Raw genomic sequence first — 21,714 nt, 5'->3', positions numbered from 1 at the left:
AACAAACGAGCGTATTCCACATTTATGACATTGCTTACAATATTACTGCTGGTTTTAGAGTCTATGGTTTCATAACCATCTTACAGTTAATAACACTTTAACGTAATTAAGGTATTGTCTATTATAAATTTACGAGTTTTATATCGATAGAGGCAGCGATCACAAAGGGTGCACTGCAATTGCGTATTTTTCCTTTTTTTTCTTGTAATACATATATTCTTGAATTTTGAGATTATTAGTATTTTCATTTCTATAGAATGGAAAAATAAAAGACTTGTCTATCATGATACAGTAATAAATTATATACCACTGATAATTTTTAGAATAAATTACACCGCGTATTATTACTGCATTATGTACATGATGGTATTATAAAAAAGAAAATAAAAGCATTTTATTAAGCAATAATTATACGTAAAACATAATGTAAACAAGAACAGTACAAATAGGCGGTATAAATATATTTTTTTGGTTAATCTAATAATATTAAATCTAATATTTTTCCATTAACAGTATTGACATCTGGTATTAATTTTTATCATAATTTAAAATAAATATTAACAATAATTATTTAATACATTCAAATATGAGAAACGATATAAGCGTTATGACAGAGAAATGAATCGCATAAATAGCATAATATATATTTTATATATTATTATTCTTATTATTATTAGTAATAATTACTCAAGAAATTTATTAATTATAGCTTCATTAAATTAAAATAGGAAAGAAAAAAATCACAGACTACGCATATTAAACAAGTGCTGCTATACATGATTTCGTATATATGTCTGTATATAAAGTCTCCTTTTACTGTTAAGAAGTAAGTGCAACATATAAATCAAATATACAATACAGAATGTAACTGTACACATTGTTCTTCGGCATATAAAATACAAATACACATGATGTAGAAAAATATTAGAAATGATTAAGAGTCAAACATTAAAAACGAAAAATATGTTCGTGTTTTATAATATGTGCTTTACATATTAGAGATTTAAATGTCATGTCAGTTTTCAAATAATGTTTTTTAAAATTCTTCCAGTACAAACCTGTCGATAATGTGAAACAGGCCGATCACTATTAGGAAATAGCTTAATTCGTTAAAATAGTAAAAATATACAAGCAATATTATAAAATCGACAGGAGTGTATTGTAATATTAAGTTTATTTCATGGAGAAAAAGAGAAATGAAATGATCTCAATTCGCAACATGAAAGATTGTTGAAACCAAAATTGATTATACGAAAAATGCAGCGATCAATTTTTCTGTCTCTCTGGTAAAATAATCTACAATACAATGTATCTACGATACAATGTATCGTACAAAATATGAAAAAGTAAGGAAATGCACGCCTCGTTTCTCTTGTAAAAAAATTCGAATAAAAACATAAAAGGGTACGTTGCTATGTACATACATTCTCGCTGTACCCATTCTGAAACCAATAATTTATACGAAACCATACAATACATTACTATATTTAAATGCTGCTTTCAGCAGAATGCTGAGATCGTAATGACGAATAACAACCTTGACAAACTCTAACGGGCTTTAAAATCCCGAGTCTCGATATTTTCGATTCGAATCGGCTGCATCTGTATATAAAGTATAAAAATATTAACAAAATACTTATGTCAATAAGTATAGTAAAGTACAGTAAATATAGAAAAAGAATGCAGGTTGTAAATTTGTAATTTACTTAAATAATTTATAGTATCATAGTAACTTACTTTGAACAAAATACTTGTCCACAATTACGACAATGATGTCTCCTTTCATAAAGATTAAATCTAACTCCACAACCAACGCATGAATCTGCTCCTTCATCCTTAAGCCAATGATCGGCCACCGTACGTCCCGGTTGTTCACATACGCTCCATGAAAAGACTCTTCCCCTTGTATCTCCAACGTACACTGTCCTATGGTCTCTGTGATTTAATTAAATACTTAATTTTTTAATATTTTATATATTTTTCAAATAAAAAATAAGTTATAAATATTTTACCTTGATACTGCGAGGGCCGTTATAGATGCTGGTTCCGCATTATCCTTGCGATCATATGCAGTATGCATCGTTAATTTACTTCTAAATACTAATTGCCGTTGCCATTTAAAACCGTCCCTTAAGATATTTTGTGGATTAATTTTTTTAGGTTTAGTATCAGCTTCAGTAACCATGACGAAACTATCTGTTAAACTAGTATCACTTTTACTAGCTCGTAGAGCTCCTTCAGAATCTCCAGGATTATTAGATGACTCGCTATGAATTAATTTGATTGATAGTATTATAGTAAAAACCGAATAAATGAAAATATTTGTTCTAAATACAGAAGCTGTATTTAAGTACCTTGTTTGAGTACCCTCGCTATCTGCACGCCCACCACCTTCACTTTTACGAAACATTGGATTTCCACGACTCTTTCTACGAAGCACAATAGTAGGAGTATTATTCTGCGGCGATGGTTTATTACTGGAACCATTACTTGATTCGTTATCCGAGCATTCTTCTTTCTCTTCATGCAATCTTGATGCTTCTTTAGCATTTTCGGCTTCTGAAAGACTACTTTCTGAACCACTTTTTGCGAGCAAACTTGATCCTTCGGCAGAAATGCTCATCTGTTTAACTAATTCATGCACTCGTTTTTTCGTATTTTCATTTTGACTTTCATTTTTATTTGACTTCATATGTTTTTCTTTGGTAGCAGTAATTTCCTCTAGCTTCTCTTCTTCTGCAGGCACTTGTACATAATCCATCGACCACATCTACAAAAATATGATATTTTTTTATTTATGTACAATACTATAGAATTTAAATATTTTAATAAATGGCGTTATTTTTACGCGTGCTACGCCATCAGTCGATCCAGTCATAATAACATTCTGTGAATCCCATTCGTGAGTTTGACTGAAAGCAACGCATAAAATTTGCTGCATTCTGTCAGCACGACCAACACATGTATTAACACTAGCAAGTTCTTCGCCATTAATGCTCCATACATGTAACCAAGTAGCTGCACAAGTAGCTATGTCGCCCTATAAAAAATCATGTTACGTCTATGTGATATAAATCTATATTTTGCTCTTGTTAATTATACTTTACAGAATATATTAAACGTACTGTCAGTTCGTTTATAGCTACCGCTGCTACCGGTCCTGCATGTCCGCGAAGTTGACGAACAAATAAGCAACGAGACAAATCCCATATAATTGCAGTACCATCTCGAGATCCTGATACAATTACATTATATGCTGGACTAGACGATAAGCATGTAACAGCATCCGTGTGACCATACAAACATTGTTTAATAGAAAGTTGCCTTTTAGTATATTCCCAAACTGTCACAACCTATTAAAACAGTTCTGTTTCAAAGAATTGCTGAAACAAAAACTAAATTCAAGCAATAACTTACAGAACTTGTGCCAGCAGTTACTATTAATTTGGAAGACGGACAAACGCAAGCAACTATTTCACCACCACTTTGTATCATAGCTTCACAAACGAATATTGCTTTGTCACTGTCATAGTTCCCTATTCTGAGAGAATGATCTGCAAAACCCCATGCTACATACTTGTTATATGTTGGAGGAATAAGCGTCTTATTTTGTTCCACAGCTAACACTGCTTTATCAACATGAAGTATTTGTCCAACTGGACCTTTTAATTCTAAAAACGTAAATTACTAATTATGATTCACAATGATTCAATAACTAGATCTTTATATAATTATATAAACCTTTGATAGGTTGAAGTGACGGCTTTAAATTATCAAGATTATGAAAGAATAACTTGTCAGATGTAGTAATGCTTAAGCCAGGAGTAATAGGTCCTGGATCAATGACACTAGTTCTTTGGGTCATTTTTTTAGCTGGATGCGGTTTTTTAAACAACTGTTTTGGTATTTGGCCAAAATTATTAATAAATCCAATAGTGGCATTCTTCTTTAAAGGATCATCAATACTAGAAGAATACAATAAGAATTATAAAAGTCAAACCATAAAATATAATTGGGAAAAGTACTGCAAAATAAGTACTACAAAATCTTACTTGTAAATATCAACATTGCCTTCATAGAATAAATGATGAAATACATTAACAGCTTCAACCGCAGCAGGGCCGTTTTGTTTACAACCAAATATTAAGTCGATCCATTGATGAAGATGTTGTGATACATAATCACATTCTAGAGCGAGTCTATGCACGCGTATAAATTCTCGAGGATCCTGTTTTGCCCATGGTGGTAATACAATATCTCCCAATTGTACACCACTCTGTTTAGAACCTACAAATAATATATGGTGCTAATGTTTACAGTTCTATTAATAACATGTTCATGTCTGGCTTGTAATACTTACCTAAATCAAAATGATTTGAATTAACTAGAAATTCTGGAAGATAAAAGAATTCTGGTATAAGTTCTTTTACATCAGCCATATTATGTTTAGATGCTGAAAGCCATGCTTCCTTTATACTATTAAACATTCTATCGGCCAAATCGAAATGTCCACCCTAGAAATTTCATAATTCATGTATTACAGTAGTAATTAATTTCGTGCTATAAATTAGACCTTTTTATTTTTATTTTAATTAGTATAGACCTGTAATCGAAGAAAATGTTGTGTAAATGGTTCCATCCTCACTAGATACGAACAAACTATCATTGCAGAGGAATAATGAGTCCCATAATGATAAGGAGGTGTTTCTCCATGTGGATCATCCCATTCTTTATATCTGATTTAAATGTGAATTAACAGTTAAATTATTTTTCTTATATTAATTCATTTAGTTACATTACCTCTTTTTAAACTGTAATAACCGTTCTGGGCTCTGTGCACCCATAGGTTTACTAAAATCTCTAAATGTTGCAGGATCAGTGAGATCCAATTCTTCACTATCATAATCAGCCAAGATCCAGGGAAATATCGGATATTGCATTAAATCGTTGTAGCTACGACCAGCTAAAGTATTAAGATGCATCAAATACTGGAAGTTGGATATTTCGCCTCTCTATAAAATAAATATTTCCATAAATAACTATAATATGAACAATATAAATTTAATACCACTTAAAATACTAACCACCCATCGTTGCGTAACAGAAGTTTCACCTATTAGATTCGAAAGTAAACCTGTAGCTTGTTCTACATTTGCTGTTCTCTTTTGACCAGCAACTGATTGTTGCGCGCTGTCAGCAATCGCTGTTGCAAATGTCATAAATCTTTGGTAAACTTTGTTTCTTACTTTACGAGGAAATGCTAATAAATAATTTCTACCATCTCCGCTAAATACTTCTAATGCCATTGGTTGTAACAAATACCTTCTTTTATGTACCTCCCTACAGGAAAACATGCAAAACGGGGTCACTGTTGTTGACGTGTCAAAATTAGATACAATAATCTAGTTTCACGTTGTATACAAATTTATTACCTGATATCCTCATAATTAAATTTTGAACATTGCCTCATAGCTCTGGATCTTCTCGGAGATCCCGGCGATGGTAAAATTGGCTCATAAGCTTCGGGTAAACTTTCGATATCTCTTATTTCTCTAGACTTTAACAGTGTGAATCCATCAACTACATAAAAATGTTCTTTTCCAAACAACAACAAACCTTCAGTTGTATCTAAACCTTGAATCCTAGCACACCTGAACATGTGACTTATCTGAAAATATAAAAAGTTTTTATATATAAATACTGCATATATTGATTATTATTTATTTATTTATATTTGTAGCAAAAGGAAAAAGACAAACTTTTTCATGTTCCTCTAATAGTCGTATCAAAGTTTGATTGTCTGGAACAGTCTGATTATTTTCTTCTTCTTGTTCATTATCCTCTGGTGCTTCATCAGGTTCACTAGCATGACGTTCTAATGTACATGGTACCATAGGAGGTTCACTTTCCGTAGAGGCGTCGTTAACATTTAACGGTGTATCATCAATAACAGGATCGCGTTCACGTTCAAACATTCCAGATGAATTACCAAGTTGCTTTAAATAGTATTCTTTACTATCAGTGCTTGTCGCAACTTTGTACTTCAATTGTTTCTATAAAAATCAAAATAAGTAAATTATTTTTTATCATTAATTAATATTCCTCTTCTTCTTTTAATAGTGGAGCTAGCTTACATTATCAGGATGCTCTAATTCAGGTCGATAAGGATAATGTATATAAAAAAGTTCATTTTTCATCATCTTCTTTCTCATTCTGCATGGGCCCTCGGTCATATCTAGCATCCACTTGTCAAGCCTAGTAGGAGTTGGCGGTCCCCATAGACCGCGTTCTCTTGTTAATTCAGTCTCGGTTTGTAACCACTCCTGTATAATGCAAAATTATTAATACAATTATTGACATTTCTTTTTCTTCTTTTTTAATGATCTCCTTACTTGATATACATATCGCTGGGTATGTTGATTAGTTTGTATATATTGCAAACGTTTCGCTGCAGCAAGTTCGCGAACTAATGCAATATGTTGCTCTGTCCATTGTGCAACAGTGTTCTGATGTAACCTCAATCTTACGCGTACAGATTCTTCTTTCCGAACTTTTGTTCTACTTGCTAGTCTTGTTAAACCTCCTGTTACTTTTTGGATTTTCTAAACACAATATGATTTTCTATACATTCTATTTTATATAAATTATTACTAGGATCTGTAAACGAATATTTACCGATTGTATTTGATTATGAAGTTCCCAAGGAACTCTATAAGAAGCTTTTCTTTCCATAACAACATAATTCAACCAAAGCTTAGTTGCAGCTTCATGTACTTGATCTCTCACTACCGATAATTCGGGAGCACGTTCGTTACCTATAGGTGCTGGAAGAGTAATTTTAAAAACTTCTTCTATAGCAGGCTTTTTACATACATATAACTCTTCCCAAACTCTTGTAGCTGCAACAGCCATCAGATTATGACCTTGATGAGATGTTAATCTATCATCACTGGCTTCAACTTGTGGATTAACGTGCCATGTTGTTTTCGTATTCGTATCAAGCATAATCTTTATATCAGCTGTCAGTTGCAATAAACAATAAGTCAAACAACCAATAAATTCTAATTCATGATTACCAGCGCCGAAAACTAACAATCTATAAAAAATATATTTAAATTAGATTTCATTTACAATTTGCAAAAAATTTTATTTCAAAAAACATTAACCTCACCTGTGGGTGGTAAGTTTATGCAAGGCTTCTAACACAGCCATTTGATCGGCTATAGAATCCGTTGCTCGTGACAATAAAAATAAAATTGTTCTGTTTAAACAGTGATGAAGTCCTTCCATACTAACGACACCTGGTCGTCTTTTTGCTTGTCCAATTAATTTTACAATAAAATCAAACACTTCATGTGGGTCTTTCGTCAAAGCACCTGTATATTATCAAATAATCGATTCGAAATGATAAATATTCGATTATGCAATTGGCTATAAAAAGTGAAAATTTGGAAATTTACCTTGCCACAATTTGTCAACTATTCTGGCTGCAACGTAACACACATTACTTGTTATATTATTAACTGATCCACCAGGAACGACAGGTAATGCTGCTTGTTCTCCAATTAGAACGTCTGCAGCTAACAGATGCTCCATTAAAATAGATAGAATTTCTGTTTGATAACGTGTCTGTTGCCCTGTAGATGCATGTTCTGGCCATGCTTCTAAAACTAAATCAATTGCTGGTGGAGATTTTGCACTAACAGGCAGAGAAAGGGAATCTACTACAATAACTCGCATGAAATCCATAACAAATTTCTTTGCTGGATGATTTGTTAAGCCAACATCCTTTGATGGAGATCTTACTAACACTGGTTCTTGCTAAAATAAAATTTTATTGTAAATTTTCTTTCTTATTAAAAAGATTATCATTAATCTTTAAATTTCACCTCATCTGCTGGAGTACTAGCCCCACTACTATCTTGACTAGAGCTTGCAGGTTTTGGAAACAAAGTACCAGCTAATGCACCCAATACTTCCGCAGACATAAATACTTGCATAAAATCAGTGAAATTATGATAAAGGAAAAAAAGGAACTGTATTATTGTCACTGGATAATCGCTTAACCAATCAGGCAAAGATTCAGGGCTATTAAATAAAAATTATACATGTTAATATATTATAAAGTAATTAATTGAAAAAGAGATAAATTTCAATTATAAACTTACTTGATTGAATAATTATTCAACATTGTTCGTACCATTGCTAATAAAGTTACCACAGCCTCAGGACAAAGATTGATTCTACTAGCAAAAGAGGATAGTGTATGATTTGCGGGGACACCAAACAAGAAGTTCCATACATTGTCCAAATCCAGCTGTTATCATAAAACATAAATATTTGTTATATTTACGCTTGATTTAAATACTGTAAGACATAAAATAGTTTGCAACTGTTACTGAACTTTTAAAATAACTTTGGAATCAGTAGGCAATAATTTTACGGGTTGTCCCATCATGAGAGCAATAAAAAGAAAATACAATTCTGGGACAAGATCTACATGCTGCGGTAATAACCATCCTAAATGTTGAAATCCTGGTACATGAAGGCCAGATGGTTTAGTTTCACCACCAGTTATTTGCTGATGACAACCTAGAAATATAGAAATAAGATATAATATAAAAGTATGAAATACAACTATTTAAAGCTTAATAACTTTTTTACACATACCAAGTGCTAATACCATTTTATTATGGTCTGTATGGCGTAACCAACCACCATTACTAGTTCCTTCTTTAAATTTTTGTAATATTGATTGTACAGAACAAATGGCTACTAAAATTCGTAACCCCCATATTACGGTGGTACTATGAAGGCCAGATTGAAGAAATAGTAATATCCAATCTAAACCTAATACTTTAGCTAATTCCTCACACATACTACAACACATTATTAAGTTAATACAGAAACTATAGTGAGTTTGTTTACATATCTACTTTCTTCATTTCACTTACTTTACATTCACTTTGGGGCCATTAAATAACAGAGAGTGTAAAAGCTGCAAACAACGATTTCGTAAGAGTATGTGTTCCCCTTCTCCTTCTTTATTTCCTTCGCTTTCTCGAAGAATTAAATGCTTTTCCGAACTTTGAGGTAATGTAGCAACAATAAATTGCCCAAACCTATAAAAGATATTATTGATATACACATACAATATAATTATATTTTTTAGAGTATGTTAAATTACCAAAGTAAATCAGCTTGTCTTGGTTGACTTAATAGAATACTTAGTAATGCAAGCAAAATTTGTCTCGTACTACTTTGTTTTACATCACTTAAAATATGTAGCAATTTGTGTACTAATTGCAAATCTCTCATTAAACGTAAATTTGTTCTTTTCTCACTTGATTCTGCTATTAATTCATATAAATGTTCTAGAAGTGATCTTAAAAGTTCACCAGGTGCTTCATGCCAAATCTAAAAGTATAATGTTTTATATCTTCATAATGTTTGTTCTGAGGATAAATTATCTATCAACAATAAAAAGAAATCGTACTTGCAAATCGCATAGAAGATCTTGAAATGCCATAACATTAGGTATTGCACTAGTTTCTCTACCACTGTCTACTGTACCAACAAGACTGAATGTAAGATGTAAAATATGACTATTTAAAAGAGGACATTTTCTTCTTAGTAACATTGCTAATGTTTGATATCCCCTTCTGCGATCCATTTCTTGTTGCGCAACTTGGTTGGATCTCACAACACACACTAAAGCTTTAACAGCAGCGTATAAGGATTCTACATCTTGGGCCATAGCTATTAAACCTGTTAAAACGAATGATTATCTTTTAAATTTTTGTTTAAATAAATACTTAAATATATTTTAAAATACAGATTGGTAAAAAGTTTTACCTAACAACACTGAACATCCTCCTACATTATCAATCATTGTAGCTACAGGTCGAGGGCTAAAAACTCGAACACCGAGATATCCAACGACTACACCACCAAGTGCTCGTGCTGGTCCACTTAGATGTCCTGCTGAATTATGAAGAACTCTAATAGGAGTGGCATTTTCGTGCGATGACATACCAAGCTGTCAAATAATAACAATATTTAATTAATACATACAGAAGATATGTTTATAAATGGAAATGGCTGTACATACCTGTTTAGCAATTGATTTGTTATCAGTCCGACTATAAACTTTCCTAATTTTAGCTAATGTTAATTGGGACATTGCTTTAGCATTTAATCCAAATACAACTTTTTCTTCTGCAACAAGAGGCATTAAAGGCTCTTGTCCTGTATAAAAAATTAAGTTTTTTTAATTAAATAAAAATAAATGTATGGACTTGTATAAAATTTATATTAATACCTGACAGTTGTGGAGCTTGCAAACTTCCCATATAATGTGGGCCTAATTTAAATAATGTTGTTATGTTTTGAGAGTTAAATACTTCTTCTATTAAGTGACATGGTCCTTGTTTCCATGTTAGTCTAGAATACCGTCGCCAACAAGGTGGTGTACCTATATACCCATATACTGGAGATGCTACTGTCAAATTTGCTGCTCCTCCTCCAGGAACTTGTGTAATATAATGAAGCTTTTGACTATGAATATGTTGACCATCCAAGTATAACGAGAAACTTGAATTTTTTAAAACAGCACGATTTAGTACAATAGCTATATGATGCCATTGACCTTCATGAAGCAAGTCTGGACACCAGACTCTTGCACCACATTCACCAGTTCCTTCTGGCTCCCATTCACTTACATCTGAAATTTTTATTTAATTTGTAGATAAGGTTTATGTTGTAGAAAAGATTAGGAGTAAGTAAGAATAAGGACTTAAAGAGAAATAAAAGATTAATAAAACTTACTTTGCGGTAACGGTGTTTCTTGTGTAGATACGATAATAGCTTTGTCTCTTGCACTAAGCACTGCAGTTAAACAAATCAAATCCCTTGTTGATTGTGGAATACGAACTAATGTTAGCAGTCGCACACAGTGAGGGTCAGTTCTAGGATCACTAAATTTGTCAACACATATCCATGTGCTATAAGTCAGACCAGTTTGTGGAGGAAATAACCTATCACCTAAAAAATTAACATCGGATGCAAACGCAAATCTTTTATAAATGAAGAATATGTATTCTTTAATACTTACATCTTAAAGATATTTAAGACTTACCAGAACCAATCCCACCAAGTACGCTACTATCAGCAGCTACCACTGTAGGTGGAGTTGTACTTTGTGGTGCAACACTAGGTAAATATAGACATGCAAATCCTTCAGCACTCATATCCAGTTCTACGAAAGGCGGTAAAGTACAAGAACCGTGTGCTCGAAAATCCTTTGGTGTTGTCATGGATACTAAAGTTTTAATACGCGTCAATGGCACGGGTCCGCCTCGAGGTTTATTTAGTTCAATATCATCGAGTGAAATACAGCATAATGGATCACCCAAACGCAAAAATTCCCTTTAATTACAAAAATTTTATATGGTGCATATACAAATATTACTTTTGATTAGTATTTCTCTAAACTTTCTTTTGCATCTTACCTTAAATCACGTGGTTCTAAGGATTGCGCTGCGAGTCTTTCTATAATATATTGTAATGGTTGATGTAAAGGATGTGTTTCATCTTGCAAAGCTATTCTACCTATAGATAACAATTCACCCGCCATTCCAGCATCACACATTATTTGTTGGTTTCTTTCGGATCGCACTAAACTTTTAATAATTTCTGCGACATATAATTGTAAAGCTAAAGCCATTTGTGGATTGGATGGTTCTGAGATTGATGGAAGTAAATATAACATTCCAACAACTATGCCAGGATGAACTACAATTGGTTCAGGAGTAGGTGGACTCAGATTTAAAGAATTTATACCACTTTTCTTTCCGCTTCCCGGTGAATCGAAAGATCTTTGTTGCTAAAAATAATATAATATTTAGTTTAGTAATTTAATAACATTCATTATTATGTACTATAAATCAAATTTAAGAACCACCTCAACGCTATTTTGTTTATGATTTGGCGATCTCATTCCTAGACCTGCCAAATTTGGCTTATCAAAAGAGTCAAGTGCTACATCATACAGAAGTCGTAGTAATAAGCATGCATATGATAATGTCTTTGGTATAACATCTGAGAACACGGGTTCTAATACGCTTCCAGTAAATAGTGCTGATAACATATTATGATAATTCGTAGTTGGTATTATATCTATTTCAGTAAGCTTCGTCTGTGTTGAGAAACATCCAAGAAGTCGCAAAGTGTCACACAAACTTGATTGGCATATCTGTAAATCAAATATTATATAAATATTTGTATAAACACCTATTATTGTATAATTATGTTATTTACAATCGTTCTCTCTTTTTTACTCTGTAAATATTAATAAATAAATATTTACTTCATGGTGGAAAAATTTAGCATTTGCTGGTTCAAATCTCATAGCTGTACTTATAGTGTGAAATACAACGTGTAAAAGAGTCAGTAACTGTGCTTCTTCCTGTGGCGTTCTTTTTATTATGTCGTTACAAGGTTCTGTACTCTCTGATCTTTGTATGCCTAATTGGCCTTCTAAAGACACTAAGACGGACATAACATACACAAAACCTCCCACTTTTCGAAAGACAGTCCTAGTTCGATGAGATTCTCGCAAACAAGCCAATAGAGACTAAAAAAATTCGAATACTTTATAGTAATGTTAAAAAATTTAAAGATTAATAGTGATATCAAATACACCAACTTTTAATATATGTGTTTTTAAGACTAAGGCATTAGAAGGTGCTGAATGCATAACACCTAGTAATGTAGCCATGTCATCGTCTCCTCCTGCACTAAGTATTAATTCTCTAACAATACCAAGTGCTTGATATCGACAATCCATATAGGGCACGAGATTATGAGCACAACGTGCCCCACCGCATTCCCTAAACACATTAGCATTCTGAATATTGCTTGCTAATAATGTTGTCAAGGCTTCCATTACTAAGGCACCCAATCGCTCATCTTCTTGGCAGATTTGATATTCTAAAAAACAACAGTCTTTGTTTATTTGATTTATATATATGCATATTAAATAAAACATGTTATTTGAAAATAAAAAAAGGTATGAAAATATTAATACCTAATCCTTGATCTTGTGCAGCTTGTTTATCTTTGAGTAGAGTTGCATAACGATGAAGACAGGTAACAAAGACTTCTAACATACCCACTTCTCTGTATACATCTTTAAATATATTATTATGTCTGAAAAGGTACGTTTTCCGGAATCAATATAAAGTATGTATAGTCGAATAAGTTGTATAATTAAAAAACACTGCTTATTACCTGAGTATATTAAGGAGTGTTTCCATGCATAATATACTGCAACTGGTTGAATTATTTGTTTTGAGTAGTATAGACAGAGATATAAGTTCCTTACAAGGCACAAAATTAAGTTGAAATACTATAAATTCTAGTAGTTGAAAAAGCTTCTCTTGTATTTCTCGATTTTTTAGGTGAATTTTTTCTGCAAATTGGGATAACGTGTTTTGCCCTTCAAGAATAAAATAATTGGCATTGTCACTATGATATACACTAGATATTGCATCAAGGATTGTACAACATAAGAGTGGTGAATTGGACTTTACAAATACAGACTGTAATACTTGGAATGCTTGAATATTTCTGACGCTTCCTCCTGCAAAAGTTAATTTATTTTTAACTCTAGGTGATATACTTACTTTATTATGCTTTATTAAATAATACTAGGAAAATTTAAAATCATATATTGAAATATTTATACCTCTATTACTCGGTTGAGGTAAAGTAAAACCAAGCATTTGGAACAAAGATCCCATACTAGCTTGACTTGGCTTTAATTCTGTATGGCCACACATTGTTAGAGAAGCCAACATAAGCACTAAATTCCGAATGGCATCTTGTGCCTCTGCTCTACTATCTTGTTCTAATCTTGATGGGGCATGTCTAAGATCATAAATTAATAATGGTATTGTAAATATTAATATCGTTATGATATTAAATACTATACTAATAAGATTAATTTATATAACTAATATTATTACAGTTAGAAAATTCTTACTTTAACAAAAATTCTGATAAAAAGATATATCCTTGACAAGCACGAAAATCGTCTAGAAGTGTTTGAGATACCTCACTAGAATCTTTTAAGAAACAAAATACTGTAACAAACATTTCTACCACTTCCAATGGTGCCAGCTCAGGTACACGTTGCATATTATCAACACATAGTGCTATACATCCTTTATCTACAATTAAAAGCGACAGTATTTCATATTATTTAGCAAATTTGAAAAACATATTTAGTTCATGATTAAATAGATTAAACTTAAACTTATACTTACTATGAATGTAGCTTACTACATTTTGGGTAAGTCCATGTCGAGATAAAGTCATTAATACTTCTGCCGCACTTTTACGCCACATCACATTATAGTGAGGGCACCAACTAGTTATTGCTGAGAATAATAAAGTTAGATCATCTTTGCGTGCAAGTTCTTCTGCGGGATATGGATGGCTACATAATCTCACCAATAACTGTAAATTAACATTCGTTTAATTGCTTAAATAAAAATTTAAAAAATCAAGGGTATATAAGAGATATGTACTTGTACAAATATTTTTTGTAATAATATTCTACGTTGTTTTGAAGTATATTCACTATTTGTATCTGTAATATCAGCCTCGTCGTCAATCATTTCAGGCAAATCAAAAAATAGATACAAACATTTTACCAATGTTGATGGAACAGAAGCAGTAGTCATTGCCTAATAAAATATACATCTATTAACACATACAGCAGTTTATATTAATTAGAATAGTGAAGTATAATTGAAATGTATACCTGTATTACAGAAGTATCACCTGCTGCAAGCAAGTTTAATGCAGATAGTAACATCCAGCCATTGCTTGATTCTTCACTATTCTCAATTTCTAAAAATTGTACAATGGCACAACTTGCAGTTTCAGTACTCTGATTACTTGCCCTACTACTGATTTCAAATACCATTAACTTAGATACTTGTTGTGTAAATGCCAAAATGTCCCAAAATTTTTCACTCATATCTCCTGTTGGACTAGATCCAAATACCTAAATGTCAATTAATCTAAGTTAATAATTTAGCTAGAAAGAAAGAAAATTATTGAACTTCCATTTATGTAATATGTGAATACTGACCTTGCAAAATAATGGCAACATATTATATAATTTATCATTACGTTCAGCATCAGAGAGGAGATGTGGAGGATGGGTATATTCAGAAAAAAGTTTTTTAAGGTGCATAAGACCCAAAGCAGTATGTTGAGGATTTATACTTCCAGTACAATCATCTAAACCACCAGTACTGCTGGAACCCATGCCTCCAACACTAGTACCCCCTCGTAGTTTACGCATTATGTTCATATTTAATACTTGCTAAAAACACACAAATGACATGTATGAAGACCAGAACATAAAAATTTAATATTAATTTTTTAAAAACTCATATCCGATATATTTTTTACTTACATCATTCATATTATGGTGAATATTAAATACATTTTTTTAGTACCTTTATACATATATTATATGTTTTATAAAATGGAATCTACATTTTTAACACACTGATAGTATTTTTAACATATAGGAAGGATATATAAATAATATTACAAGGATTTACATAGTCAGCATTCTTCTACATAATAAACATAAGATATTCATGAAATTACAGAAATACAATGTAAATTATTAAACTTGCAGTAGAAAATGCTCCTTTGAAGCAATTATTAATGAATTGTGAGATCATAAAATATATATATATATGCTTATATATGCATACTATTTATAAAGTACATAGTTAAAATTCATTAATTTTTATAGTATTTATGATATTAGTTACATAAATTTTAGATAAAAATAAGTAGTTATAATTTTTCGAACTGTTATTATATTGTTATTAATGTTATTATATAAAGCCAACTAATTACAGGAGAATATATGTGCTTGTATAAAAAAATTTTACATATAAAAAACGGTGTAATCGTACTTTGATATAGCAATAATATTAAAAATTATATGATGTTAAGACTCACACAACTAAATGGAATTGAAAACAAATATAGTTCGAAAACAATAAATGAATCTTTCAATAAAGGGATCAGTAATTTGTAAATGTTGATATGCGGTAGTACAATTTGTTTAAGCACTTATTGTGCTGTTATTCGAAACGTTAACATATCGGAGAACTTATAACATGTGAAAATGGCACATTGTTGTGTAAGACAAAACGAAACACTATTATCCAGTTTATTATACACATGAGTCAATTTTTTTTGCACGTGTCATAATAATTTTTATATTTTCAATCTGTGACACTACTTTTCATCGAACGCTTAGTCCAATATTTACGTCTATCTCCTGTCAAAATGTCAAGTTAGAATGAAGTTACAATGACTCTCCGTAACCGCCCACGGTTCTTACAAATAAAATTCAGACACCGTCCTGTGAATATGCACCGTATTCTTTACTAATTATTTAGTTATTACCTGAAACGCGTCACAAGCCAGAAAATCCTACATTTTCTTTTGGGAAATTGTCCTTTCTGTGAGAGTATTTAATATTTCAGTGGTAGCAGCCATCTTCGACGATATTCGACGATTTCTTCGGTCCACAGCCGACACGATACGTCGATAAGTATCACGTGACTGCTAATAATCACAGATCTATTCACTTTTTGAATCTGTGTTACCTCCTTATGTTCATATACAATAAAATATTATTGTCGTTTACTTTATATTATATTAATTATAATAAAAAATTAATCGCAGAAAAGATATGTGATGTTATATATTTACATCTGAAGGCGTTTACATATGTAGGTTAATTATTAATGAAATGATACAGTAATAATAAAAAGACAATGCTTGCAAAATTAATTAGTTTTTTATTTATTTTCGTTATTACATTATATACAAAGTATGTATGTCTATTTAGAAAGTCATGTGTGAAAATGTAATTGTTTACACCTTAATTTATATATTTAAAGATCTTTAACTTGTTGATTGGAAAAAGTCTGAAATTTTTCTTTGTCCAACTTTCTTGGTTGGCGATTCGTGTTTATGTGAAGGTACAGAGATTTCACTTAAAGTTTGAGTTGATTCCTGTATATTATGCGAGTCTGTAGATATCGGTATTGACTGACGACTTTCATCTTTAGTCGATTTACTGCAACCATTATCTAAATATTGTGAAATAAGCTCTTGCTTTGAATCTAATAATTCCAAACCAGATAATCGATGTTCTTGAATTGTTTTAGCTTGCGCCGTATCCTCTAAAAGTCTCCATAAAGATGATTTCTTTTTTTTCTCTGTACTATCCCTATCGTGAATTTGCCCTTCTTTTTTTTTTATATTATCTTTACCCTGAATCTGTTCTTTTTCTACAGTTCTTTTAACATCTACATATTCTTCCTTTAAAATCTCTGTTTTCTTTTTATCTATACCATCTTCATCAACATTTGTTAACCAATCTTGTATTTTTTCTTCTTCTATTTGCGGATACTTCTTAACATCCAAATGAAATAATCTCTTTTCTCCGTTATTAACGCATTTACTTTTTCTAAAAACTTCTTTCGTTGTAGAAATTTTTGTGTGAATATTTTTACTGAAATGTTGAGTAATTGGTTTTATTTTACTTCGATTATATAAAAAACGATAGAAATCTGAATTTCTTGTTGAAGCAAATTCTTGATACTGCACCAATAATGAAAAAATGTGAGCTAAAAATATATAATATATATAACATTTAATATATATTTAATATATATAACATTTATATATAATATATATAACATTTTTTAAATAATTCTATACATTCCAAATAACTAAAACATATTCTAATGTAGACCAATACCTATATTTGTTTCATGTTTTACAAAATGCATGTAGATTTCAGCAATGTCATCTCGTAAATTTGTGTCTCCAAAGGTAAAGTAAACCATTGATCGACCTGCTACAGCTGCTGCCATTAACTGCAATAAAACTTTCAGTTTTGGATTTCCACGAAATGCACCGCATCCCCAATTCCCAGTTGCAATAGGTGGCAGGTTGTTTTTACTACCTTCACAACCGACAAATCCAACATATGCCTACAAAAAATAATATTGCTAAATTTTGTACAATTAATTGATTAAGAATCAACTATCTAACATAAATATAGACATCGACTTTTAACCTTATTAAGTTCTCTTATTATATTATTTATGTTAAATTGCGCTTCTGAGTGCGTAAAATACAGGGCATCGATCGCAACAATAGATGTTAGTCGTCTTCCACTGCTATCTTTAGGTGTTTCATCAACATAGTCTCCCATCCATTTAAAGCTGTTACTATAACCTTTGTATTTACTATATCTTTCAATACCACTGACAATTAATGCTTCAGTATCGTCTAATTCTTCTGTAACAAGCATTGTTACCATCAATTCAGGACAAATTACAAATCTTATCTCTTCTTGTACACATCCTAAACCAAGAACTCCACCACCTACATATCTAGAAGAGTTTTCAATTTTTATAACAAATATCGCTTTAGTTTAATATTGACTACAAAAATATAAGGTACCTATTCGCAAAATCCACTTGCAAAAATCCAGTTCCTTCTGCTTCTATCGTCCCTTTACTTGTAGTATGTAAGGGTAATAGTTTTTGTACTTGTTCATCCCATTTTGGGCAATCAGATTTAGGAATATAACGCCGTTGTATTGTTACCACACCTTCTGGGGCTGCTCTATGGAAAAATTATAATAAATAATGTATTGATTCTTTACTAATACTTCATTAAATAAATCGTAACGTATCCACCTTTAGATGTTACTCTCCGAAAATAATGAAATATACATTTCATCTTCTCCATTACAGATTCACACTTATTCCATTTTTCCTCTTTATATGCTGAAAACAACCTATGTAAATGTATATATTAATATATTAAGTGTATATAACTATTAAATTACGTATAATTAGTTCTGCTAGTACTACTGTTTGGTTAATTACATTTGTATAGTATGATCTACTTTAATCCTATTAAAGGTTATAATCATATAACAAAATACCTATTGAAATTGATGTATGGATATCTTCCATATTCAGATTGCGGATTAGTTGAGTTACGTCTTGGAAATGTACAGAAAAATGCATTAGCTAATAAAGAGGCTATTTGTAACTGGCTAAGACTGATTGTGCCATTAGTGTGACGTTTCAAAAGAGGCACTGAACTAGTTACCAAAACAGGAAGTTGCAAAGCAAGCTGAACCATCTTTGGCATCAAAGTTTCAAAGAAATTATTTGTTTCATCTTCATCAAGTACCTTTAACATGAAATTATTGTATAATGAGAATATATAAAGAGTACATTGTGAAAAAGGTATATAAAATTTAAGGTTTTACCTCAGAAAAAAAATGATGCAGTGCAGTAAAATCCCAACGCTGTGCATATGTGTGATTATAAGAAAGTATTGCATTTTCTAACTGATGAGTCGAAACAAAACTTTGAAGTAATGATTCCTGTATTATTTCCCATCTGTTTCGACAACGTCGAGATCCATTCTGTAATAATAATTATATCATTTAGAAATTGCAGAGTAGAAAATAATACTAGGTTTTACTCGTTGTCATCTCTCACTTACCTCATCTATTGGATACACACTACGTTTTGAATGCGGCATCCTAACATAATCTTGACACCATTTTTCTACTTGATGAGTAGGATATGGTTTTGGCGTTCCACGTGCCGGTAATGGCAACTATTTTAAATAATTTTTAAGTTAAAATTCATATGCATTAATGAAAAATATTTATTCAATTTAACCCATACCGATATTAATACTATATGAGATGGAGAAGGGCAAATAGGTGGTAACTCCTGGCTATCATATACACCTAGACCTTTACGTATCTCATCCATGCTCACACCTTTCCATTCAGGTACATCATCCAAAGGTTCTGGTCCATTAACATCAATAGACATTGAGCTTGCTTTATGAAATGAAATGCAATTGAATAACCAATTTCAAAAAAATATACAAAATATTGTATGTACATATAACATAAATAGTATACACGTAGTTTTAATTTTCCCGGACAACAAATCTTCAAAATTAAATGTGCTCAATTAATATCTTACAATCATCAGAATTTACAGGGTTATTTGTCACGTTATCTATATCATTGAAGATATCCGGAGATAGCGTTTCTTCGTCAAACGAGAATCCAGGATCCGACATAATTCTTGAACTGAGAGAATTACAAATAATATATAGTAATGGTGGAAAATAACAATAAACAATACAGTGAAATGAGATGAAATAAAGTTCTTACGTACAAAAATAAAATGACGATGTTTAAAAGCTACATAACGCGTCTCGAAAATAAGGTAATCTTGAAGTGGCAATAAATTATCACAATACTGACAAATTGTTCGGTAATTCTTTAAAATTTCGTTCCAAGAATGTACGATCATTAAAACCGAAGTTACGCGTATATTGCTTTGGCGCCACAATTCTTCGTGTTGATAAACGTATTGCGGGAAAATTAGACATAACGGTACACAAACAGAAAATTATATATATTAATATCAACTAATGTTTCTATGTATATATATATGTTATATTATAAGTTACATTTGCACTTCACATCTGAATGTTCTTTACACCTTTATAAAACAATACATAATATTTCGTAAGTACGTAAATTGCATGAAACATGAAGTATTATGGTATGAACCGTTCGAATGAATCGATCCATTTAGGGGAAATACATCTAATAGGGGAAAAATATTTACCTCAAATATTCCGAAATTAAATGATCAAAAAAATCGCTTATGTGAAACACAAAATGTTAATTGTTACTTTTATTAGAAATTACATATACTGGTAGAGAATTTGTCAAAGTAGATCGTACATTGTGTATATAATTCCATTATATTGTAGAGTTGTTTGTTATATGTAGCAAGTAGCTACATATAAGTTTTTATATAGTTACGTACAGAATACATTTCTTATATTTTTGTACTAATTAATACAAATAAAAGATATAAATAAATATAATGTTAAACCAATTAAAACATCTAACTTATACTAAAATCATTGACTAAATACAGGATAGACTCGACAATTATATGGCACTTCGTGTGTCACGTTCTGAAATACCGACATTGAAAGAGATCAGAGATTAGTATATCTTACGCCCTCAGTGATTTGCTACGGCAAATATAAGAATTATATTCAACTTAATTGTCAAAAATCTTAAAAATGGATGTAGCATTTTACAGGACATCGAATCATTGACTATGAAATTACAAATTATAAATAACTTATTTTGAGAAATAAAATCATTTACCTTCTCATTTATTTTTTATTATTACACAACATATAATTTATTAGAAAGAATTGGATAGTTTATGTGAAAAGTTTTGAAACTTGTGTTGAAGATTTGAAAATGAATATTGTGGCTGAATGACGTAATAATCGATAAACGCACCTTATCGATTATATTTTTGGTTTGTCATAATAAAAATGTCACAATAAAATATTATAATAACAATGGGGTAGTATTTTTTGGTATGAAAATGATAGTTTTAATCTCAAAGCCGATAACTTTGAATTGATGAAGTTTAAAGTATTCACAACTTGAATTTTGTGCGAATACTTGTATTAGTCATATTTAACTGTCCGCGTCTGTTCAACTTTTCAAATTTG

At 31.1% G+C, this 21,714-nt stretch overlaps 2 protein-coding genes across 7 annotated transcripts; both read right to left on the bottom strand.

Annotated features, from left to right (window-relative positions):
• Nucleotides 1-1,304: 1,304 nt before the first annotated feature.
• On the bottom strand, nt 1,305-16,640 carry LOC117208242 (WD repeat and FYVE domain-containing protein 3). Of its 2 annotated transcripts, XM_033449234.1 has the most exons (45): nt 16,507-16,640; nt 15,161-15,397; nt 14,828-15,073; nt 14,592-14,750; nt 14,328-14,520; nt 14,045-14,231; nt 13,748-13,929; nt 13,291-13,642; nt 13,088-13,209; nt 12,707-12,990; nt 12,368-12,634; nt 11,963-12,253; nt 11,511-11,884; nt 11,138-11,427; nt 10,828-11,043; nt 10,322-10,723; nt 10,112-10,248; nt 9,856-10,039; nt 9,497-9,768; nt 9,188-9,417; nt 8,955-9,122; nt 8,671-8,879; nt 8,405-8,592; nt 8,169-8,317; nt 7,890-8,088; nt 7,461-7,821; nt 7,172-7,376; nt 6,676-7,096; nt 6,393-6,602; nt 6,135-6,323; nt 5,760-6,053; nt 5,433-5,668; nt 5,085-5,340; nt 4,801-5,012; nt 4,604-4,736; nt 4,361-4,514; nt 4,053-4,287; nt 3,742-3,965; nt 3,418-3,671; nt 3,126-3,353; nt 2,849-3,040; nt 2,355-2,770; nt 2,013-2,267; nt 1,738-1,935; nt 1,305-1,602 (listed from the first exon to the last, which is right to left on the bottom strand). In XM_033449234.1, the coding sequence occupies exons 2-45, from the start codon at nt 15,383-15,385 to the stop codon at nt 1,488-1,490; spliced, it is 10,314 nt and encodes a 3,437-aa protein (XP_033305125.1). In that variant the 5' UTR covers nt 15,386-15,397; nt 16,507-16,640; the 3' UTR covers nt 1,305-1,487. The 2 variants fall into 2 exon arrangements, with proteins under 2 accessions (XP_033305125.1, XP_033305126.1); XM_033449235.1 differs by lacking the exons at nt 15,161-15,397; nt 16,507-16,640 and having other exon boundaries at nt 14,828-14,916; nt 14,990-15,060.
• A 248-nt stretch (nt 16,641-16,888) lies between these two features.
• LOC117208246 (poly(ADP-ribose) glycohydrolase-like) lies at nt 16,889-20,817 on the bottom strand. 5 transcript variants are annotated; one of them, XM_033449243.1, is made up of 11 exons: nt 20,799-20,817; nt 20,142-20,251; nt 19,833-19,993; nt 19,645-19,761; nt 19,406-19,564; nt 19,073-19,326; nt 18,822-18,922; nt 18,583-18,742; nt 18,194-18,512; nt 17,873-18,107; nt 16,889-17,738 (listed from the first exon to the last, which is right to left on the bottom strand). In XM_033449243.1, the coding sequence occupies exons 2-11, from the start codon at nt 20,239-20,241 to the stop codon at nt 17,011-17,013; spliced, it is 2,334 nt and encodes a 777-aa protein (XP_033305134.1). In that variant the 5' UTR covers nt 20,242-20,251; nt 20,799-20,817; the 3' UTR covers nt 16,889-17,010. The 5 variants fall into 5 exon arrangements, with proteins under 5 accessions (XP_033305134.1, XP_033305133.1, XP_033305132.1 ...); XM_033449242.1 differs by lacking the exon at nt 20,799-20,817 and adding an exon at nt 20,638-20,745; XM_033449241.1 differs by lacking the exon at nt 20,799-20,817 and adding an exon at nt 20,340-20,727.
• Between the last annotated feature and the right edge of the window lie 897 nt (nt 20,818-21,714).

The sequence above is a fragment of the Bombus bifarius genome, unplaced genomic scaffold (assembly GCF_011952205.1).
Source record: "Bombus bifarius isolate JDL3187 unplaced genomic scaffold, Bbif_JDL3187 scf7180000008058, whole genome shotgun sequence".
Lineage (NCBI taxonomy): Eukaryota > Metazoa > Arthropoda > Insecta > Hymenoptera > Apidae > Bombus > Bombus bifarius.
Note: the sequence above shows the minus strand (reverse complement) of the source record. Positions and strands in the feature narration are given on the sequence as shown.